This window comes from Pararge aegeria, chromosome 6 (assembly GCF_905163445.1).
Source record: "Pararge aegeria chromosome 6, ilParAegt1.1, whole genome shotgun sequence".
Lineage (NCBI taxonomy): Eukaryota > Metazoa > Arthropoda > Insecta > Lepidoptera > Nymphalidae > Pararge > Pararge aegeria.
This window is the reverse complement of record NC_053185.1, coordinates 17,223,079-17,246,808: the sequence shown is the minus strand read 5'-3', so window position 1 is coordinate 17,246,808 and position 23,730 is coordinate 17,223,079. Positions and strand designations below refer to the sequence as shown.

At 33.5% G+C, this 23,730-nt stretch overlaps 4 protein-coding genes across 11 annotated transcripts in view; 2 read left to right on the top strand and 2 right to left on the bottom strand.

Moving 5' to 3' along the window:
* LOC120624189 (paxillin) overlaps nucleotides 1-1,155 on the bottom strand; it is a 96,738-nt gene extending 95,583 nt beyond the window's left edge. The window contains exon 1 of the mRNA XM_039890567.1: nucleotides 978-1,155. Within this exon, the coding sequence (XP_039746501.1) occupies nucleotides 978-990 (13 nt within the window). The 5' untranslated portion in view covers nucleotides 991-1,155. The remainder of the gene's footprint in view (nucleotides 1-977) is intronic.
* A 331-nt stretch (nucleotides 1,156-1,486) lies between these two features.
* Nucleotides 1,487-2,716, top strand: LOC120624700 (protein lin-7 homolog C). Its single transcript, XM_039891375.1, has 2 exons — nucleotides 1,487-2,243; nucleotides 2,368-2,716. Exon 1 carries the CDS (start codon nucleotides 1,618-1,620, stop codon nucleotides 2,215-2,217), a length of 600 nt encoding a protein of 199 aa, XP_039747309.1. The 5' UTR covers nucleotides 1,487-1,617; the 3' UTR covers nucleotides 2,218-2,243; nucleotides 2,368-2,716.
* Nucleotides 2,717-4,064: 1,348 nt separating this feature from the next.
* On the bottom strand, nucleotides 4,065-12,888 carry LOC120624595 (RING-type E3 ubiquitin-protein ligase PPIL2). Its single transcript, XM_039891236.1, has 10 exons — nucleotides 12,695-12,888; nucleotides 12,385-12,604; nucleotides 11,340-11,649; nucleotides 10,560-10,684; nucleotides 9,862-10,006; nucleotides 8,389-8,537; nucleotides 6,885-7,036; nucleotides 5,386-5,575; nucleotides 4,766-5,031; nucleotides 4,065-4,731 (listed from the first exon to the last, which is right to left on the bottom strand). Exons 1-9 carry the CDS (start codon nucleotides 12,724-12,726, stop codon nucleotides 4,798-4,800), a joined length of 1,557 nt encoding a protein of 518 aa, XP_039747170.1. The 5' UTR covers nucleotides 12,727-12,888; the 3' UTR covers nucleotides 4,065-4,731; nucleotides 4,766-4,797.
* Nucleotides 12,889-13,342: 454 nt separating this feature from the next.
* Nucleotides 13,343-22,707, top strand: LOC120624204 (ubiquitin-conjugating enzyme E2-24 kDa). 8 transcript variants are annotated; one of them, XM_039890601.1, is made up of 6 exons: nucleotides 13,343-13,421; nucleotides 13,546-13,654; nucleotides 13,745-13,935; nucleotides 15,323-15,646; nucleotides 16,757-16,904; nucleotides 17,421-22,707. In XM_039890601.1, the coding sequence occupies exons 4-6, from the start codon at nucleotides 15,326-15,328 to the stop codon at nucleotides 17,516-17,518; spliced, it is 567 nt and encodes a 188-aa protein (XP_039746535.1). In that variant the 5' UTR covers nucleotides 13,343-13,421; nucleotides 13,546-13,654; nucleotides 13,745-13,935; nucleotides 15,323-15,325; the 3' UTR covers nucleotides 17,519-22,707. The 8 variants fall into 8 exon arrangements, with proteins under 8 accessions (XP_039746535.1, XP_039746536.1, XP_039746540.1 ...); XM_039890602.1 differs by having other exon boundaries at nucleotides 13,517-13,654; XM_039890606.1 differs by having other exon boundaries at nucleotides 13,343-13,450; nucleotides 15,343-15,646.
* Nucleotides 22,708-23,730: the final 1,023 nt, after the last annotated feature.

Below are 23,730 nucleotides of genomic sequence, written 5' to 3'. Positions count from 1 at the left end.
CAGGAGGATTTTTCGATTTAACATTATTTTCATGCTTTATAACTTTTTTATTTTTTTAGAGTAGACAGTAAGACAGTAATAGGCTAACCTGATAGCCATATGGCAGCTATTTTAAACCCATACATCTAATCAGTTCCTATGCAACATTGTACCGCACTGCTAAATTGCTAAGCAGCACGCTTTAGTCAGTAAGATGGCAAAAGACCACAGCCAAAGCCTCCCACCAGCCCAGAGCAAGAAAGCCAAGGTCTTAACCACTAAGCTTTCAGATTATATGTTGTTTATTATGGCCTACTAATCTTAAGTTATATGTTGTTTATTATGGCCTCTAACTTAAAATGGAAAAATATTTTTTCAAGAGTTCAATTGAAGTCATGGAATTAAATTATCTTTATTAAATTTTGCATAGATGATTCCTATTCCAATGAAGACTCTTATTGCTTTTAATTTATGATGTAATCACTTTTATGGCAGAATCCTCTGTGAGGACCAACCTTACAGAGAACTCTGGTATAAAAGTTCCTCTTTTGTACCAGAGTCCTCTGTAAGGTATCAAAGTGCAATGCACTCAAACGGTAGGAGATAATTTTTATCACATAGTTGATAAACAAACATTAGCTGTATTGTTTGTCAAAAACCAATATAAGAGATAAGTTTATATTTAGCGGATTTTATTAATCTTGCTCCAAAAAATAGGTACATACGTGAAACAAATCAATAATATAAATAGATATATACATGTTTATGTATTATTTATAATTTTTTAAGAGGACCACAAATGCTGCTTTAGCTGTTCCATTTAAATTTACTGGTTCATATAGTTGAGTTGAAATGTAAACGACTTGTGTCACCAAGTAAAATATTGTTGCCTTCGCAATTATGTTTTATTTTAAGAGATGACTGAATTTACTAATAAAACACGTCACTATGTTTCAGATCAAAACAGGTTATGATAACACCAAAACAGCTTCACTTACCCAAGTCATCCATAGTAAAAAACTGCTGCAACACCACGTAACACACAAACTGTTACTTTGCTAACTAAATGCAGATAGAAAAAACAATAATAATGTCAAAGAACTAGGAATTAGGCACTTATTTCACCGAAATTATCAATTACGAAAATATTAGGCCAAATAAAGGTAAACTCTTCTAAGTTGGCACAACTGATTAAATGTCACATGTGACAAAAAATGTCAATAAATCAAAACAAACTTTTTTCGTTTACATATACAGCGCGTTCAAGTTTATCAAAAGTCAAAATTCTTTGCCAGTAATTTGAGAACTACCGGGTAGTTAGTATTAAAACAATAGCCACATAAAAAAAAAAATAGTTGCATTTAGAAATAACATAATAATTACTTTACAATAGTTAATAATATAATAATTAATTTTAGAATTTATTCTATTTATTTTAGATGATAGTAAATTGAACGCAGTTTTTCATTTTATAGTCACAACTTAGACAGCTGGAAAACTTCAAGAACCCATCAAAAAAATGTCTGAATCTCGAATGTCATTTTCAGTCTGACAATTGTAGAATAAGTGAAATTCGTATTGATTTACTTCCGAAAACTGTGACTTTTTAGTTCAATACATTAGATTCACGCTTACAATATGAGTGCAAACGCGGGTGAACAACTAACATTGGCTAGAGACATTAAAAGAGCCATTGAGCTACTCGAGAAGTTGCAGCAAAGTGGTGAAGTACCAGCAACAAAATTAGCAGCTTTGCAAAAGGTACTGCAAAGTGACTTCCTAAACGCTGTTAGGGAAGTTTACGAGCATGTTTACGAGACTGTGGACATTCAAGGTTCAGCGGACATTCGTGCTTCTGCGACGGCCAAAGCAACAGTGGCTGCTTTCGCTGCCGCGGAAGGCCATGCCCATCCTCGAGTTGTAGAGTTACCCAAGACGGAGGAAGGGCTTGGATTCAACGTAATGGGCGGTAAAGAACAAAATTCTCCCATATACATTTCGAGAATCATACCCGGTGGAGTTGCAGATCGTCATGGAGGCTTGAAGAGGGGTGATCAGTTACTTTCGGTCAATGGAGTGTCTGTGGAAGGTGAGAACCATGAAAAAGCTGTTGAATTGTTGAAACAGGCTGTTGGGTCTGTGAAACTTGTTGTTCGTTACACTCCAAAAGTATTGGAGGAGATGGAAATGAGATTTGATAAACAGCGAACTGCTAGGCGACGTCCAACTTACAACTAATTTGATATGCACATAAAGAATGTGTATTTGTCAGCTATCACAGGAGAAATTGACTGGATTTAGCACCATTGATTTAGGAGGGGATTACTCCTTTTATTGAACTTAAAAATGAAATATCTTTATTTCACTAAGGATTTTTTTATTAATGCTTTTTACTATAATGAATATTTATTTGTTTTACTTTATATAGATGTGATAGAATTGTGTAATCTATAGTGGTATAAATTTATTACTAACATTACTAAAAGTATGATACTGCACTTTTGATTATTTTAGGCCATAAAATAATTTTAACTTTAGGACATTGTGCACAAGTTGATAGCAAGTTGTTTGGTTGCAAGTTATAAGAGCATTTTGCAAATTTGAAACATGTAGTATTAAATGATTGTATAACCTGATGCGTTCATAATATACCATTTAAGTTGTGCATAGGTCATGTGTATATTTTTATAATTTTTATTAGTGTTTTTACCTACACTTGGAGGTATTATCAATTTTATAAATTTAAAATGCAAATAAAAATTTTCGGAATCGACAGGATTTGTACCTAATTTTAAAAAAAAGCTATGTGTCATTGCTTGTTTCAAACGTGTCTCATTGTAATATGGACTTTGAAAAGGTAAATCGAAACTGCAACGTTTCCTACTAGATGACGCTACAATTGCTATAGGACTGAAGTGAAAGGCATATACTAATTTCGGCATCCACGGTAGGAGAGCCGTAGCTTAATTGGTGGAAGCGCAATTGCCCAAGAGTTGCAGGTTCAAATCCTGTTGGTTCCATAAAATTTTATATGCATTTTAAATTTATAAAATTGGTCATGTGTATGCCTAGATGTGGACTTGCCTTAGACAATCTAAAGATGTACCATCATCATTATGATTAATAGTCTATAAGTCTACCAAGGTACTAAAGCCCACTCTGAACTAGAGAGTTTGCCTATTATCACCATGCTGGGCAGACAGGTTGGTGATTGATGTAGATGGTAGTAGTACCACGGAGAATTTTGTGGCCCTTTCTCCATTATATCCATTTATTGCCTCGGTCTAGACCTGCAGGTAGTGGAGGGGTGGTGACAACTAAAAGGTGTAATTGTCTGAAAAAATTGCTTTCAGCCAGTCCTACTTGTCTTTGGTATTCATAGATGTCAGTTTGTTAACTAAGATAGTGAGGAAAAAGTTTATATGATTATTTAGTTGCATATCAATAATTTCCATTTGAATTTAATGTTTTTTCTTGTGGTAAAAAAAATAATTAAGTAATCAATGTTTCTTAATATCAGTACTTATTTTATGAATGTTAGTTATTCAGTATTAGACTATTTAATAATTGTGATGTGTACAATTATTCTTGCATCAGCATTTTAGTTAAATAAGAATCAAATTTGTGTTTTAGCTATTATATTATTTTATTGAAACTATGTAGCGTTGTTAGAAATTATGATAGATTTATTGTATTTGTCATAGATATAATGAGAAAATAGACAGAACTCTTTTGAACCATGTTCAATGAAATAAAGCCTGTTTTATACATACAGTTAACTGCCACACAATCAGCTTATTCTTTTCTATTAGTCTAAATAATCATTGTACATGTCAGTTTTAGTGACAGGCAATTACGCATAGAAACAAATCTTTTTAAATAATTTACAAGCAAACAATTTATTTAAAAATAAATCTTGGATGCTATAAAATTATGATAGAAGTTATTAAAATGTTATAAAAATTGTGACATTTATATTACTATTGATTTTTTATTTTATTATCTCCTGACCTGTCTCAAAAACTCATTGTGTATACTGTAACTTCTTGTTAATTATTGGTAAGGGTAAAAAATAAAAGTTCTAAAACTTTACATCATACTTTTATTCATATTTGCATTTATAAATCTTTACAATACCCATATAAACAGACCATTTTATTACCAAAACAGATTTTCTTGCAGTTTATATACCTATTCTAGACCTGTGGTAAAAGCATTAGCAAAAATTTAATATTAATAATAGTGAGATGTTATCTACCTAGGGCGATAGATACAACGCAGCTGACTGAAATTTCATCTTGAAGTAGTGATGCAGTCTAAGATGGTAGCGAACTGACCTGTTAAGCCTAATGTGTTGACTAGTCACAAGTGTTCCAATTCAGTTTTTTTTTTTTTAATTTTACTACAAGTTAGGCCTTGACTGCACTCTCATCAGGGATAGTAGGTTAAAACTCTAAGAGGCACTTCTTTATCGGTAGGGTGGTAACTAGACAGAAGCCTACCACCAGACCAGATAAAATTCAGAAATTATATATTTATTCCCAAATTTCTCATACCCTCGATATTTAAGTATATCTATACTTAGATGTAGTATACTTATAATATAACAAATTATAGATACAATGGTAATCCCCATTATATGGCAGTTATATTAAGTCCATACCCCATAACTTGTTATTTTGTATGAGAAGGCTAAATTGCTAGGTACTCTGTTATTATGTACAAAAAGGCTAAATTGCTTGGTACTTGTAGAGTGGTACCTTGTCATAGCCAGAGCCTCCAACTGGACATTTTCTGATCTGACGTTAATATTTTTGGCTACCATGAAGAAAAACTGCCAAAGTTATAATTGTTATCTTTTTTAGATTTCTTAGCAAGGGTTTCTTGATTTTTGGGAGTTTTACTAGTTGTTGTCACCTCTTGTAAGTTGAGGTATTTGCCCACTCCATCCCTGAATACTTTGAGTGGTTGTTTGGAAGCCTTCTTAGGTTTGACGCCTGGCCCCTCTGCTTCTGCTTTTCTTTTTAGTTCTTCAGCTCTTTCTGCAATAAGCTGCAAAGGACTCCATGTAGAGTATCTCCCATTATTATTTTATAATATATATATATATATATAAATTGGTAGACTACACACAACTTTGAGAATGTTATGAAGTACACTCAGACATGCAGGTTTTCTCAAGATGTTTTCTTCCACCGTTCAAGCAAGTGGCATTTTAATTTCTTGAAACACACATTACTTAGAAAGGTTAGGGGTGGGTGTTAGGATTCGATCTAGGTCCAACGTGGCTAGTTGCCACACTAAAACTTAAAACTTATAAGACCAAAGCACTCATCCCTGCACCAAACTACCAGGATATCAGTTGTGTAAGAGAGTCTAGATTGAGTCAAAATTAAATTCACTCACTTGTTCTTCCGCCTCCGCAAACGGATCGACGAACACCTGAGCGACCTCCATGATGATGTCCTGTATTGGCCTGTCCTTGTTGTCTACCTCGATCTGCTCCATGGCGCCCAACGTGTCCAATCCGCCAACAAGCTTGCCAAATATTGTGTGCTTGCCGTCCAATTGCTTGCAGGAGCGGAATGTGATGAAACTGGAAATGAGAGCCAACTAACTTTTACATTCATTTCATAATAGCTGATAGCCGCGACTTCGTTCGTTCACTCTTATTTCCCGACTCCCGTCACTTTATTAGGTACGAATCTCGTAGCGTAGGTACTTTGCGCGTGTCGGTCTTTTACCTTCAATAGGGTTGTCATAAGTAAACACTTTTTGAATTAGTTTGTTTGAATAAATATGCCTCTTTGATTTTTTTTTTTTTTTAATGTGTTTTAACACATTCTTTAAACTTATGCATTGGTAGGTCCAAAATTTCCTTAGGAATCATATTATAAAAGCTTATACTCAATCCCACAAATGCCTTCTGTACCGTTCGCAGACGATATGCAGATGTCACTAATTTATGACCATTTCTTGTAAGTCGACTGTTTATATCCACTTTTTGTTTATAAAGAAACAAGCAATTCTGGTATATATACATAATTGAAATCTCGGAATCGGCTCCAACGATTTTCATGAAATTTAGTGTTCGGGGAACCCCCCGGGGGCGATAAATCGATCTAGCTAGGATTCATTTTAGAAAATGTCATTTTATTCATGTTTTCCGGTAATAACCGATTTGGTACAACGAAGTTGCAAGGTTAGCTAGTTTTAAGCTATATTTGAGACAAAAATTACATCCCCCGATTATATCCACTGATAAGGGATATAATTAACGTGTCCACCTACTAAAGCACGGGAACAGGAAATAGGAGTAGTTTACCCCCGTTTAATAATACACACATATATATTATTTATATATATTAAATTTCCATATTATTCCCACTTGTGCACCAGTGCTCTGAGAGTTGATAAAGCTGTGGGAGAAGCAGTGTCGTGCACCGGGTTCCCAGGGTATGTATGTATATTAGTCGATTCGTTACGTACGCCCTATGCTCGAAATGCTCCAACATTTCGCGCGCTCTCGTTTTTTAATAATATGATTGCTCAGCACTAACAAATTGATATATTTAATATAAGTTTAGCTAAGTTCCTAAATTATATTCAGACAAATGAACTAATATTTTTGCAACTGACTTAGTATACGTTTTGGCTAGCTGTAAGTATACTAAGGATATTCATAAATAAATAAATAAATAAATTAGCAGGTAAATTGCATAAAAAAGACAAAAAATATTTATTGCATCTATACGAGTTATATATCAATTTTAGGGTAGGCAGTGCTTTTGTGCATGTATCAAGTGTACGCCACTGGGGAGAAGATACATTTTTATCCTTTCCCCGGGGAGATAATTGGCTCCTGCACATGCTAGCGATATGTTATTAGGTACTTAAGTACTTACAATTGCGACCCATTGGAGTTCGGTCCAGAATTGGCCATGGATAACACTCCCCGGCCAGTGTGGTGCAAGTTTGGTCTGATCTCGTCTTCGAATGGTTTCTTCCATATAGATTCACCACCCAAACCTGTACCTGTTGGATCGCCGCCTTGGATCTATAAACGAGGTGATGTATACGTCACTGAAGATAAATAAAATAAATTTACTACGACAATACACACAACGCCATCTAGCCCCAAAGTAAGCGTAGCTTGTGTTATGGGTACTAAGATGACGATGATGAATAGTTTTATGAATAATACACATAAATTATAGAATACAGATAAACACCCAGACACTGAAAAACATTAATGTTCGTCACAGAAACATTTTCCAGTTGTGGGAATCGAACCCACGGCCTTGAACTCAGAAAGCAGGGTCGCTGCCCACTGCGCCAATCGACTGTCTTAATCAGTCTAAATCAGCCAGTGGCTACGTCATTAAAAAATAAATGAGACGAGAATTCTTTGAAGTACAGTTTTAAGGATTACATGTATGGTAAAAAAGCTTTGGTATGAATTGCTCTAGCTTCATGGCTAAATATTAATTCGACTGTGAGATGGTGATAACAGAAAAAAATACCCGGCTAAGTTTGTAGTGGGCTCTTCTGGCCAAGTTTTAAGTTAACGAATGGATGAGGCAGATGCAGGGAGTCGTTTTGCTCATTTGGCATAGAACCGTGTAGTATGGAGGCCCCGGCAATGGAACCCCGCACTAGATTTACAGATTAAAGACAACATCAAACCAGTTGCAGGGTATCGTTGGACACACAGAATAAAGAACATACAGAACCCACATTAATCCAGCATTGCATGCCGTGCCATCATCATCATCATATCAACCCATTACAGGCCAACTGCAGAACACGGTTCTCCTCCCACAGTGAGAAGGGGTTAAGACCGTAGTACACCACGCTGCACGCTGGCCCAGTGCGGATTGGTTGACTCCACATACCTTTGAGAACATTATGTAGAATCCTCAGGCATGCCGGTTTCCTCACGATGTTTTCCTTCACCGTGGAAGCAAGTGATATTTTTAATTACTTAAAATGCATATAACTTAGAAAAGTAAGAGGTGCGTGCTGGGATTTGAACTCCGCCCACCGAATGTGAAGTCGAGCTCCTACCCTACGCTATTACAGCTTCATGCATGCCGTGCATTGTTCCCCAAAAACAGTGAAAACGCCCCGCGCACATCTCACTTCGAAACAGCGTATTGTTGGTAGCTCCCAAACCTTTCCAATTTTCTCATTTTATGGTAAACGTTTAGAACATTAGAGTTAAAATAATTGCTGCCAAATAAATTGAAGTCACTAACCGCCTTTTCGAGAAACACTACTAAAGTGGAGTGGTTTTTGATGCTTCTGTATGTTATTACTTCTGTGGCTGGACATAAACGGAACAAGACTGCTTAGTGTTAAAACAATGGATGTTTACTAGTTTAGCTGTTAAGAAGAAGATAGACTCACCATAAAGTTCCTAATAGACCGATGGAACTTCGTTCCGTTGTAGTATCCGCTGAGGCAATGCTTTATAAAATTGTCGCAAGCTTTCGGCGTCACATCGCAATACAGTTCGAAATTTAGCTGTCCCACATTTGTCACCAGTCTAACATATCCTGTGATAAAAACATAGGTTATAGTAAATTATTGTACTCTTAAAAGACAATGTGAGATGATGATATAAAAAAAAATAACCGGTTAAATTTATTGTGGGCTTCTTCTTAAACGTTTTAGGGCGCGTTTGGAGCCCTCTTAGCTTATCTTTTATTTTATTTCTTACATGGTTATTTTTACCTATTTATAAGTTAGTAGTTAGTAGTAGTTATAAGGTACACAACAGAGGTAATAACTAAAGCTAGATCTAAATATAATTAATAACAAGTTTTGTTCTAAGCAACAACCCAAAATGTGTGTTGGACACAACTTGGAATTAAATTAATCAAAAAGTAAAAATTTAATTTAAAATTGAAATAAAAAATTCAAACTAAATGTAAAACACGCATCTAAAGTTTCTATTTCGTAAAAATATTTCATTAAAGGAATATTTGACTTTGACTTTCATTTAGTCTAATCTTACCTTGGAATCATAGTGCATACATACATCATATTTAAAAAAAATGTTGGTTCGCATAAACATAAATTTTTTTCGCGGCTTGAGTTGCATTTTTAACTTTTTTGTTGTAAAATTTTTAAATGTATCGAATTTCTTCATTAGATTCACTCGTCTTCACAGTACGAATACAAATAAAATCACACATTCTCCTAATTTGAATTTTGAATTATCTTCTTTAAAATTTAAACCAAAACCAGCCAGATACAAATAGTATAGCCAAAGAGATTTTATTACAAGTTCATACATACTATAATGCGAAAAGACTTTTTCCCCAACCTATTATATACTACAATACACACATCGCCATCTAGCCCCAAAGTAAACGTAGCTTGGCATGGCTACTAAGATTGACTGATGATTATTTTTATGACTGTTCAAAAAGTTGTTACCATCGTATGATAATGATTTATAATAAATTACCAACAACTTTAAAATACTACTGGATGGTGGATAAGTGTTATTATTCTGTCCTTTTTTTTTCTTATTTTTGTTTATGACATACAACTAAAACACCTTTTAATTATTTTAATTATATCATAGTGTACATATGACATTCTTATAATTTTTAATTTCTTAATTAAGTGGTAATGTCATAATAATATACCTACTTAGATACTTAAAGATTTGCATGTCGTAGGCTGCAAATAAACATGTTTAATATTTTGTCATGTATACATGCATGCATGCATACATACTGAAAAACTTTCATTTAAAAAAAACCCAAAGGCCTAGGGGTCAGAAAGCAGGGTCCCTGCCCACTGTGCCAATCGCGCCGTCTTAGGCCGTATAAGCATTTATCTTTAAAAGACTTCGAAAGTTAGTCATACCTTTCTTCTTAACCCTCTCATATTTGACTTCATCTTCACAAATGATTGCTGCCTCATGTATAGTCTCTGGCACCATGGCTGTGGATGTGAAACTAGCGGCCACCATGCCTGTTGAGTAGTGCGCTGCATTGAACTTGTCTGCAACCTGCAGTAAAAATTTTTTTTTAACTCATAAGTAAAATTAAACCTGAAATGTTTAACGAAAATGTTTCTGATACAGGGGCTAGTAATTATTAAGAAAAAAACCATTTTTATATAACCATATAATATAAATATGAATAAAAATCTATAATTCTCTAAAGGAGATTTTTCAAAATGTATCTAAATTGGAAAGTGCCTGCAAAAAAATTTATGTAATAATTTCGATAGAGTTGTACGATCATTACTTGCGCTCATATTGAATTTTTAAAATCTGGATTTTTTTTTAATAAAAAATAACATGTCTATTTTAATCTTAGTATTATATTGTCTAAACCTTCTACTGGAAGTCTTATTGACTCTTTTTCAGCATCATACTACATAAATTTACTTAAGTTTTACATTCTACTCTACACAGCTTGTTGATACATCTAAAAGCCTACCAAAAAGCCATGTTTAAACTTGAAGAAAACCTGAATCAATTCAGATATGACCTAAGCAGGGAATTCTTTACGGGAATACCATTTAAAGACCACAGGGCATATTAATTGACTGTTTACCTCTTTCTTAACTTCCTTTGCTTCCGGTGCTTTGTATTCTCTTTCAAGCTCTTTCAGAATATCTTTTGTTTCATTTGATACTGTCTTTAGTCTTGCATGTGGATCTTTCCTTAGAGCTATTTCCTCTGCAAAGTTTTCATAACTATTGATTTACTCACAGATTATATCAGCAGCAACAGCAACTCTCTACTGCCATAAATCAGTAGCATGCATAGAGGGTATGCAGATGGTATAAAATGAAGAAAATCTCCAGTACGGGTTATAAATACTTAAGCGTAGGCTTTTTATAACTCTTACAATGCTTATCCTTTAGATTTTTTAAAACTCCTACTGCAGATTATCTTCTTTTTATACCTGCATACCCTCAATGCATGCCACTGCCATAGATTCTTTATATTATATCCTGCAGTGTTCTATAGTTCTACTGTAGCTTAGTGTAGTTTATTTTAGTATTGATAAATTAATATTCAGTGGCTTTGCAGTCCTGTCTAGTAGGTGGCAACCTTTACAAAGCAAAATTATAACAATTGCAAATAAAAACAAAATAATTATGATGTTGATGATGATGAAGTGAACAAAGCTCACAAAATAAAACTAAGAGACGGTTTCATTTCATATTTGCGCACTTTCTTCATCCAAGTTTTACAGTTATTTTACAAATACTGTCGGAAACTGTTTGTTTACCTCGGATGAAAATAGCCTATGATACTCTCCATCCATTCAACTAACTCTACACCAAATATCAAGTTGATTGTATATACATATTTTGCTGCTACATACCCTCTGTTTCCACTCTCAAATTATTTTTTATGTGATGAAATGTTGATATATTAAATTTTCCTAAATTATTTGGGTCCTGTATAGTAATAATATCACTTCTGGTGAAAGGTGTATCACTGATAAGGTCCTTCCAATTCTTTCCTTTAATATTGAGCTGTTCAACTGCTTCATAACAGTACACATTACCACTTGTGCGTACAGCCACAATGTAGGAGTTTTTAGTAAATGGTTTGAACAAAACGGGACAGTGGTAGTCTCCAGAGGCATTTTTGAAGAAGTTTAGCTTGATTAAACTTTTGATGTCCACTTTCTGAAACATACATTTTTTTGTAGTTAGTAAAGCTCACCCAGGGAAGTACAAATGCCCAGCTTATTTCTATCGCAATGCAGCATTGTTGTAATTGCTGTGTTGCAGTCGGAAGTAGCATGGATGCCAATGTAATTACAGGCACTTGAGGCCTATCACCGATACCTCAGCCTCTTAATCATACAAAAAATTTGTAGATGGTAGTAAAATGATGGTGATAACTCCACTAAAATAAAACTAGCTAGAAGCTACTAGTAGTTCCAAACACCAGCTTGTTTTAAATAGTCTATCGGTTGTGATGATGGTATGCAGTCAACACCTTAATGTGCATTCTATGATCAATAATATACTAGAAGTGCTGTCTGACATCAAAAAGTTAGTATTCACTTAGTTTAGTTGGAAGCCTATTTTCAAGTTTGCTTGTGAAAAAGCAAACGTATTTGAGCTTTACATAAATGCGATAAAATGTGTCTATATATTAATTGCTGCCTGCAACCTGCCGTTTAACCAGAGAATTATAGGTTGTAATGTTATGTTATATTGGCCACGCAAATACCTTACTCATAGATGTAAGTAAGCCCTTCACATAAGTACATCTTGTATATTATTTATAATAATCTTTTATATTATGTGACCAAACCAAATGTAAAGAGCAGGGTTTTTAACAATTTTCTTTGCAAATATTAATATTTTACGACTATATGCAACAAATATTACTACAGATTAAAGAATACATACATTTCCTGTTACTGGGTTGATTTTATACTTTTTCACAAACTCAACAAATGCTTGCAATTGAAAGACGTTCCCATCAGCGTCGCAATAAGGATCGTCAAAAGGTTGTAAACATAAACAACAATGGTCATACGGTAGTCGCTTAAAAGATGTATCTTCTTCAACCGCCGTTCCTGATCTCTTTCCACCGTATATTGTAGTCCATTCGGTGTACGTGAGGTACCTGATTGGTAAAAATATAAGAAAGTTTTGTAGCTTTGAGCATAAATATCATTTATCCAATCGTTTAAAAATGATGCAGCTTGAAACTCACATTTTATCTTTCTGGTGCTGGCGTTTCCCCATTGTTGTTATTATTTATAAACTACAACAATAATAGACGTTGCTTGTGAATTTAAAATTTAAATTAACTTATTTACTCTTCAAATAATAAACGACGGAAAACCAAATAATTCTCTACAAATACAATTCCAGGCTTCTATAAATATCAAGCAAGTGACTTTTAACGTTTATATTTTATGTCATTGTCTAAGGCATATTTTTTTCACTTTCCCATAGAGAAAAGGCAACAGGCATGGTTTAATTTATGGTGGTTTATAAATATCTGATAATTTGCCAATGAAAGGAAAAATGGCGAGAACCGATAATTATAAAGTGAAATCAAAACTAGATATATAAGAGTATCCCAAATAGGCACCTAAAACAAAAAATTCAAATAAGGCGCCCCTTCGTCGCGTCTTCGCCCGAAATTTATCGCCTTTTTCTTTCTTTTCCTTGAAGATCCAATCTTTTTTCACACCCATCATTATTTCAAGATGTATTTCAATGTGAATTTTACAGTAATTTAATTCTATTTTATGAAACCCAATATAGTTACGTACTTGGTTACGGACACCCAAAATTGTCTGTGACATATATATTTTTTATTATGGCAACTTACCGGTTTTTACTTTTTATAAACATGTCGGAAATCGGAAAGTGGATGTACGTTGTGAATTTCTAAATCTGCCAATTTACTTGCAATAAATACATCAAAATAGGTACATTAATTGCTATCAATTCAATAAACGTAAGCTTTGCTTTGAGTAATAGTAATATAACATAGAGTTTAAACTCAATAATCTTGTTTTTCTAGCTAAACGTGTGTGCGTTTGTGACTTTCAGTAACTTTTGTTAGTGAGGGTGATGTACAAATGGACGAAATGTGGTAGAAGAGGATCGAGGTTCTGAGATATTTTACTAAAATAACAGAATTCGAGTTGTTTTGAATAAGGTATAAACAGTTATGTAATATCTCGTGTAACGATTGAAATATTTGACTACTTTGATGGGAAAATAACAGGCTGCCTATTTGCGCTTGCAGTTCGTCGGAGCATCTAACACGAAGTTTCATTTAACATTAAACAAATTGTACAGAACTGGATGTCTTCCATAGTCTTCTATTGATTGCATATTGGGATTCTTTTTGTAATAGAATCGCAATTCGGTGAACCAAAAAAATTGTTTAGAATCGGATAACGCTAGCCCACAAGATGGCCGACTGTTATTCGTAAGGTATAAATATATTTTTTCCTTTCAATATCTGTTTACATTATTATTTGACTGTGTTAGCGAGTTTGTGCAAAATTGTTTTGCCTGTTTTTATTTTGATGCTATTAGAAATACATTTTTTCATGTCAAGCGTTCAAGTCTTTGTTCTAAAGATATCGTGATCAATTTCACAAGACTTGTTTTTTTTTTCTTTCGCGTTTTTATAATCTTTCTATTTAGTGTATTCTAATCAAACAAATTTGTTTCCTTTCCCTGATAATGTTCTTGTAAACCGCTAGACTGTGTATCCACGTAAAATCCTTGTTTGCTCAGTAAAGTGCTATGGTAATTTTAGTTGTTTCCAAGAGGTGTATAACCTTTGCTTATTGATTTTATTTTTATTATTGAGTTGCAAGGTTAATGCTTTGTTGTAATTATAGCAAGATTAGTCTTTGTACAGCCTCTTTCCTGCTAAACTATAATTTAGCCTGTCATTGTGATGTTTGAGTGCTCATCATTACATAAATTATAAATTTTTATATGACTTGAAGAGCAATAAAATTTCTATTATAACTTTATTTACAAATTAAGTTTCTTCAATAAGACCAGGCACTTTGGCTAAAGTTAGTCTTATAGTGACTGGTTCCCAAGTAGATTGAAGTGGAAACTCTTTAAGTATGTAACAGCATCAATTGTTCATCTGCATAATAAAGTTGATCTTTGTGTTGCATGTTTCGTTAAAATGAGCTACAAAAGCTCAAAGCTCAAAAGCTATTGTAAAAGAGGTATACTGAAATCTGAAGACTGAGTTTTATAGCATTCTGTTGTATCCTGATTTTTTGCAAAGGCCCTTAGTTCAAATTAAAATAGAACTATTAGTGGCACCTTCATTGCACAAAGACAGAGTGTGCTTTTCATATGCTGGCTAGGGGTTTAACACCCTTCTGAAGTTGGTGTTTCTTTATTCAAAACACCTGTGTACCTTTAAAAAAAGGAATGAATAGGCACATCTTCTACACAATCCTGTCACCACATCTGCACATTCAAAATCAGGTGATACTGTGCCCCAATCAAGCAAGTCTATAATTAAATAGAAGAATGCTTGTGTATTAGTGGACGTTGTCAAGAGTGTGTTCATTAGGTTAAATGTATAATGTAATAATTTTTATCATACAAATTAGCCTCCTCACCCTGTCTTCTCTCATATTGTTTTACCTAATGTTTGCAATACAGTCAGATACATACATACAGATAAATTATGTTTCATAAAAATCAACAGCTATAAAAGTATTTATAATTTATGTAATATTATCACCTAACAATGTTCATCTGTTCATGAGCTTTTCTGTTGGCTTATTAACACTTAGCTGTTAGGTTTAGCTCCTGCATGTGTTTTATGTAATTCTTTTAGATAATGTCCGGTGCGTCTAGTTCAGGGAGCGGCACAGGACGTGGCAGAGGTAGCGGCAACTCGATAGACAACAAACCAGACACAAAAGAGAACAAACCAAATCCCAAAATGTCTAAAGCACTGGGCACTTCGGCAAAACGCATCCAGAAAGAACTTGCGGAGATCACTCTGGACCCTCCTCCAAATTGCAGTGCTGGGCCAAAAGGAGATAACCTCTATGAATGGGTATCAACAATACTTGGGCCACCTGGTTCGGTGTATGAGGGAGGGGTATTCTTCCTGGACATTCATTTCTCACCAGAGTACCCTTTCAAACCTCCTAAGGTAAGTGTGCTTAATTTTACATCTATTATAGTAAATCATGGTAATGAAAATCCAGTTCCAAAAGTAAATTGTAGGTTGTTAAATTCTATGACTATTAGCATTAACCATGACTTTGTCAGGTTACAACCTCAGACTGCCAACCACAGCATTGCTCGTTCCTGCTATTACTTCAGTTTTGCTGCAAGTATTTTCTGACTTTTTGCTGTTGCTCCTACGTGATGTTAAAGCCTATAGCCTACCTCAAGAATTGAAAAAAAATTTACAAGTGTTAATATTGCTGATTATTGTTATCAAATTCAAAATTCGAAATTCATTTATTTCAAGTAGGCCTAATATAAGCACTTTTGAAACGTCAAGTCTGTTTGTAGTGACTCTACCACCGGTTTGGAAGGCAGATTCTACCAAGAAGAAGCCAGCAAGAAACTCAGCAGTTGCTCTTTTCCAAAATCAACAATTTACATTTTTCATTTTGACATTCATTTTTCTATCTTGTGAGAGATGAAAGCGGAGCCGGATGCTTCCAAGCAACCTTGTCATTAAGAAATTCATCAATTGTATAGTAACTTCACTGTAATAAATGTGTTTTAACATATTCTTTAAATTCATGCATTGTATCATTATCATTATCATCATTATTTCCATTTTTTTACCGAATTTCCTGGATATACATCTCACATACATCATGCCACTCCAGCACCTTGAAATCCTGATGTGCATTCACTTTGCACCTTCTTTTCTTTATGGATCCTGCCAAGCACAGTTCCCCATAGTCTGCTGAGTGACTCTTGAGCTTTCTTGTGGAGCCCATTGTTAAAATGGCCATGATTTGAAGAAAATAGAAATATGACCCACCCCTGGCACTGTAAATTGACAGATTTTGAACAAAAAGATGTCACAAATTCATATTGTCAGACTGTTGCATTAATGTTGATGCCATCCTTGATACAAATAAGACAACTTATCGATGTTTGTTCTGTTATTGAATAATAAACACCCTTCCAAAAATGCTTTTGGTTATGTCACTACATTTAAAAATATAAAAATATTTTAACAAACTATAAAATTAAATTTTTCATAACTTTGTATCAAATGATATTCTTTATGTTTCAGGTAACATTCCGCACTAGAATATATCATTGTAATATAAACAGCCAGGGTGTGATTTGCCTGGATATACTCAAAGACAACTGGTCACCTGCGTTGACTATCTCAAAGGTCTTACTGTCTATATGCTCACTCTTGACTGATTGCAATCCAGGTAAAACAAAAATTTAATTTTTCTAAAATTGTCATCATCATTTGTTGAATGTATTTATATTTTTGACACAGCAATATTGATGGATGAAATTCAAAATTTTAAGTCTTGACACTGACCATTGGCACTTGACTAAAGCATTTACATCAAGTTAGGTATGATAAATTGTAGCTTTTTATACAGTAACTTAATTTAACTATGTAAATGTTGGTAAGAATTTTAGCTAGTAAAATTAAGAATACATGCTGATAATAATCAGATTTATTATAAATATATGGATACATACAATACAATAAGATATATACTTTAATGTTTTAAATTTTCATTGAAAGCAAATAGAAATTTCAAAGCAAGTTTAAAAATCTGTTCCGTTCTGTAGATTTAGACATTTACTATAGCATTAAAAAGGTATAATTTAGAATGATATGAATAAAAGATATAATGTTTGGATATACATTACTGTGAAAAATAAAAATGAGGACAAATGTAATGTAAATGAAAAAATATTTATCATTCCAGCTGATCCACTAGTGGGCAGCATCGCAACACAGTATCTCCAAAACAGGGAAGAGCACGATCGCATCGCTCGCCTCTGGACCAAGCGTTATGCAACATGATTGCACTATGTCAAAAAACAGTCATACTCAATACCATTCTGTTTCAAATCCATCCTGTTCACGTTAATGTAAGCTAACATTTCTAATCTGGTTAATATGTGCACTGTTGCCAACATTTCTGGTGAGTTATTTGAATAAATTGCAGAAGTTTTTGTGACTTTCTGATTAAACAACTACATATTTGCAATAACCGAAAATAAATTTTATAAATTCAAAAGAATAGGATTGATGTTTTGCAATCCTAATTTATCTGACACATGTTGGACTAATGAAGCCCTATACATTAACCTTGGTTAATATTTTAGGAAAATACTGGATAAAATCATATGTAATTAAAGAGAAAAATTAATAGAGTACTAGGCCCATGTAAAATATGACCTCAATTCAATCTCAAATGTTGTAGAAAGTGCTTATTATTAACTTGGCTTGTCGATATTTAGTTGCAATTAATGTGAATTTCCGTTATGCTTGAAGAACAACTATTATAATTAAGGCGATGTTTTTTTTTTAATAAAAATTCTGTTGATGTTTTTCGTCGTGTAGAAAACGCGTCGTTAGGTTATTGTAATATTAAACATTTATCAATGTAGGCTAAAAGTGATTGAGTCAATTTTTGCCGCAATAATAATTGTTGTGTTGATCTCAAAACACTTGATGGAATGTACTGGTACTGACTAGAATGTACCAAAAGTGTCCTAGGGGTCTTGACAGACGTGCTACATTTATACTGCAAGCTTGAGATTACAAAGCTATGCAGTTATATCAACTGCAAAAGAATGGATCACAAATAGTCATTTTGCAGTTTACTTGCTGTTTAAATGCAGTACAGCTTTATAGACCATTTGTTAGGTGTATCTATTTCTCTCTAATTCAATAAGAAAAGGACACTACTTCATTTTAATTTAGACCTTCTAAGTTGAGCTTGATATGTCAAAGACAACTGCACAATTTTAGTGTACTATGTATAGCTTGTCAACTAATTTGACAGTACTAAGTCATTTGTTCTATTCTTATTAGAATGGAAAGAAATATGTTTGCTTGACTTGATTTTGGTGAAATTTGAATTGGTGCCACTATTTAGGTATCATTCATAACTTGGGAATTATAGTATGGCCATTGAGAAGAACTGTAGTTTTGACAGTTAGTGTTAGGCTAAGCTTTAATCGGATAATCGGATAATCGGATATCAAGATCCTAATTAGGATTTTGAACAAGAAAATAAAATACAGCAATGGGTTAACAGTGTGAGTTCTACCGGTATATTATTAATTAGATTATTCTCAAAACCTGAATCAAAGTTCAAATACCCTATAAATAAAGGTTAAGCTGATTATTTGTAATCTATTTGAACAAATGTAATAGAATCAAATAAAATCTGAAAATCGCTGATTATACTAAAAAGTTCAAAAAGTAATGTATATAGTCATTATAGATATGTGCTGTCAAAAAAACAGTTCATTACTTGGTCTTACTGTAATAGCATACATCTATCAGGATGTATTAATTGCTTAAGTAATTGGTTTGTATAGAGATGTGATCTTGATGGTTAGCTTTAAGGTTATTATATAATTACTCGACTGCCAATGAATTAATTGTCTCCCAATTTGTTACAACAACACTTGTCTAGCGCTTATTTTGTATGCAAGAAATCATTATTATAGATATGATTGTCAGTACAAAGGGATTTTTGATTCTAAATTTCAACAATTTATTTATTTGATTCATAATTAAACTTTTTTTCGAATAATATTATAACTATATTGCAAATTATGTAAAAAAAAAAACAATGAGTATATATATATAAAGAAATCCAATTTGAAGTGTTTATGGGTCAAATTTATATTTATGGAAACAAAATTTTAATTAAAATCTAATTCCTTTATTAACAAATTCATGCAATGTTGTTTGTTACTATATCTATATGAACTAAAGTATAGATTTCCAGCATTTGATAAACTTAGATTCTTAATATTCATTTTAATTTATTATGTGCACTGCATTTTGTGATAACTCTTCGTACAAGTACTGTCAATTTGCATGTCACAAATCATGGTCAAGAGTATTTTATCATCGGAACATAGAAGATCAGGGCCTATGTTTGCATCAGGTTTCTATATAACAGTCATTATTATTGACAATATTTTTTTACCAATACTTCATTGTTAAATATTGTATAGAAGCAGGCGTTACTTTGCGGAAATCCATATATATCCATTGCTTAATATAGCGCACTAGTAATATTATTGATAATCAAGTCAATAATATTAAAGTAGCCTTTTATTTCAAATTTTTAGTTACAAAGCATTGCATGAATCCCATATTGTTTGATTAACCTTGTATATTGCATATATGTATAAATGCTGTGAAATGCAACAAGCTCTTGTACTAGTTTTCACATAGATAAAGTTTCTAGTCGTTTATGGAATTTAGTGTTCCAATGTGAATACGAAACCCAAGCAAGGAAAATGTAAATTCAAGACAATTGTATTATTTTGGCATTCAATTAAGAACATACGGAATCCTCATTCAGCCATTGAAAACGCCCCGCGCACGTATCACTTAACACCTGTGGAATGTTGCTGGCTCGCAATCTTTTTTACCATTTTATAGTGAACGCTTAACGCTTAGAACATTAGGGGTAAAATAGTTACTTTCAACTGCAAAATGGTATGAAGTGACATAGTTTGCTCGATAAACCATTCTAAAGTGGAGTGGTTTTTGAAATTAAGACTTCAATATTAGTCACATACATGGTTTCTGTATGTTCTTAATTCTTTGTACTTTGGTTGTGCACAAATTCTTGGCTTCTTGATTGTGCACAAATTCTTGGCTTCATAACTCTGTCCTAAACAGAGACGCCCGTGGATCTGTATACAATCATATTGGTACTTTTAACAGTTTAATTTTTTAATCTACTATTAATACAAGACTTTTTATTTTAATGAACGGTCGAATTTGTGATTTAGTTAAATGTTTTTTGTATGTATCTATTCGGTCCATATTTAGATAGTGTAATTAATTATTGAAATTTTCCAAAAAAGACTACTGTGGAATTAAATTGTTTTTGTATGTTAGGAGTGCAATTGCTATGCAATGGTGCTAAATTCGTTGATACAAAAATCTTAAACTAAATGAAGACAAATCTCAACTTGTATCAAAATGCTTTATGAACAGAATGAAAAGTAAATATTTTTGATTTGTGTTTCATAAAGATTGTTCAAAGCTTTCGTGTAATAGTGATCTAAAATAACTCGAACGAAAGCAATGTTCTAGCAAATTAAGGAATATCCAGAGCCTTTGAATACCTCTAGTTTACATAAATTGCATCCTTGATAAAGATTGCTCTCACATGAGGTATATATTTTTTATGTTCATCATTATTTAAAACTGGGGCAAACGTCAATATAAATGTTGACCTCCATGGCCGAACAAAATAGCAATACTATTAGATCTGTCAAATTTAGTTTACGAATTGTATACAACCGAAGTAGCACCCATATTAGGCTTGATTTATCAACAGTGGCAATGTCGTTATGTTGTCTGTCTTCGCCAAGTATAGTATTTTATATTATAAATCTTATTTATTTTTATAGTGAAGAGCTTGTGAACCAATTTCAAGTGTTGATGACCTTTGATTGCAGTGATATTGATTTACTATCGAGTGTGTTGACAATATTTATCAAATGGAAATAGCAATGATGTGGATAATTGGCCGGGCACACTTTGTATAAGGCCCAATGCGCCGCGCTACGCATGTTGAGTCAAATCGTCGTGATTTATTATTGCGTTCTGCCTAGATTACAAAAATAAAAGTTGAATGAATCGTCGGGTCGCGCGTCGCGTCGCCGTGTATACTTAGTATGTTTCTACTCATATTTTCCACGGTATGACTTATCATGTACAGCGTTGCGTTGTTAGGGATGTTTTAAACAGGCCCTGCATGATGAAATTTTTACGAAATTGACATATCAAAGTGCATCGGTTCATAGTGATTGTAATTCTGATGGTGAAACGGTAAGGCAGGGTGGTGAGTACTACTAGAACTTACTAGGTGTTTCAAACCTCACTGGGCACTACTTGCAGCCGCTCTGTCTCACCAATCTTTCTAAAATATTCCGTTTAGGGTGTAAACAGTTATTAGACGTAAGTTATTTTATTGTTTAGGTACTGTATAATGTATGTCTTAACCCTAGTTATTAAAGTATAAAAAAACTTAGCTGTGTAATATTAGCGTGGTGATTGTATGTCGCTCGTATGTGGATTTGTTGGTGATACCGATGTGTAAAAAGTTAATTACGTATACAACTCTGGTGCTGAAGATTCAAATTCTTGCGACATACAAATGAGGTCACCATGAGAGCCAGAGCGGATTAATTGTTTGTATTTTATTAATTGGAGTAATTGTTGTTGAAAAACTTGCGGTTGAATGCGCTTAATACGGTTTTCTCAAATTCCATGAGAATTGGATGATTTCCTGGGACTTACAGTCTATTATAAGTGGACGCAGAGTAACATTGGTTATGTTACTTTGCGTCCATTCAAAAAACTATGCAAAAAATAATGCTGAAATGTGTTGATTAAAGTCATATAGCTATGGATTATTTAATAAACTTTAATATTTTATGTGGCTGTGTTGGTCGCTAAGAATGTTCTGCTAAAGATCACAAAGTCCTGGGTTATAATCACGGAGCTCATAAACACTCATTGTTCCAGTGTTAACGATTAATCTTTTTTCTCCTATAAGAGAAAAGTCCCGTGCTCCATTAGGAGACTAATAGACTGATAATGTGAAAGGTAACTAGTGTTGTGTTTGTAAATGCTGCCATTTGTAAAGAAAACAAATTAGTTTTAGATCAGTATGCGCTATGACATCATTTGCAACAATATTAGTTAGATAAAACAAATTGACATCTTAAACCACTTTGGCTCTCATGGTCTCGAATGAAAGAGAAATGAATACCGCATCTGTATTCGTGACTGGGATATATTTTGTCGATGTGATTTTTTAAATTAACTTATACTGTGACTCTAAATGTGTTGCTTGCAAGACAACAGCTGTACTGTACTCAACGCGACTGATGTTCCTCAAAACTCGATGTTCATAACTGAACCCTTGTAATCATCCTTTGTTAAAATTTATATCATGGTATAAAATAGGAAAATAAAAATGTGTGTATCTAGAACACTAACTGCTGTTTTATTACAATGCTTCTATCGAAACATCATTAGAATTTCACGAAAACCGAATGCCAAGGAGACAATGGAATGAAATAAGAGGTTACAATGTATTGTTTGTAAAAATGTGTACATTGATTTTTATAAACATTTAGCTACTGTTCGAAGCTAAGTTAATTATATCTATTTATCATCATCAATTCATTCATAGCCTTTAACAAAACAGTCCACTGTTGGACTAAAGGCCTCTCCCAAGGGGGGTTTGAAGGTTTGCCCATAATCACCACTATGGCAGACAGGGTTGGTAATCACAGTAGGTGGTAATAATAAAAATAAATAGTAAATGTATTACGACAAGAAACATCTCCATCTAGCCCCAAAGTAAGCGATAGTTGTATTATGCCCACTAAGATAACTGATGAATATTTATAAATCAGACACAGCCAGACGCTGAAAATGTTCACGTTTATCACACATTTTCTAGTTGTGGGAATCCAAACAAGTCTATGCCTCTTAAAGCAGACACTGCTAATCGGCTGTCGAATATGACAAGGTTGCTTGGAAGCATCCGGCTCCGCTTTCAGCTCTCACAAGATAGAAAAATGAATGTTAAAATGTAAAATGTAAATTGTTGATGTTGGAAAAGAGCAACTGCTGAGTTTCTTGCCGGCTTCTTCTCGGTAGAATCTGCCTTCCGAACCGGTGGTAGAGTCAATACAAACAGACAGACTTGACGTTTCAAAAGTGCTTATATTAGGCCTACTTGAAATAAATGAATTTTGAATAATAATAGTAGTACAGAGCACTGCCATCCATTGTCGTTCCGTTATTATAACCTTGCAGCCTTCTGTCACTACGTAATGAGTAAAAAATGGGGAAAAATTACTCTATCAAAAATTGGTGTTAGCAAAATAAGACTAAGGTAGGTATTTTTGGGTTTGTGATTGTCTAATTTTTTGTTTCAGATTGATTATTGAATACCGCTCGTCCCATACTTTGAAAAATTGTTTTGTTTTTCTAAATTCTTTGTTAAAATG

Coding starts and splice junctions, on each gene's coding strand:
- LOC120624700 (XM_039891375.1), top strand. CDS start 1,618: ATGAGTGCAAACGCGGGTGAACAACTAACATTGGCTAGAGACATTAAA.
- LOC120624595 (XM_039891236.1), bottom strand. CDS start 12,726: ATGGGGAAACGCCAGCACCAGAAAGATAAAAT. Junction 8,538..9,861: donor TGAGAGGGTTAAGAAGAAAG/GTATGACTAACT, acceptor TTTTTATCACAG/GATATGTTAGACTGGTGACA. Junction 7,037..8,388: donor GGTCTATTAGGAACTTTATG/GTGAGTCTATCT, acceptor CCTCGTTTATAG/ATCCAAGGCGGCGATCCAAC.
- LOC120624204 (XM_039890605.1), top strand. CDS start 15,326: ATGTCCGGTGCGTCTAGTTCAGGGAGCGGCACAGGACGTGGCAGAGGT. Junction 15,647..16,756: donor ACCCTTTCAAACCTCCTAAG/GTAAGTGTGCTT, acceptor TTTATGTTTCAG/GTAACATTCCGCACTAGAAT. Junction 16,905..17,420: donor CTTGACTGATTGCAATCCAG/GTAAAACAAAAA, acceptor TTATCATTCCAG/CTGATCCACTAGTGGGCAGC.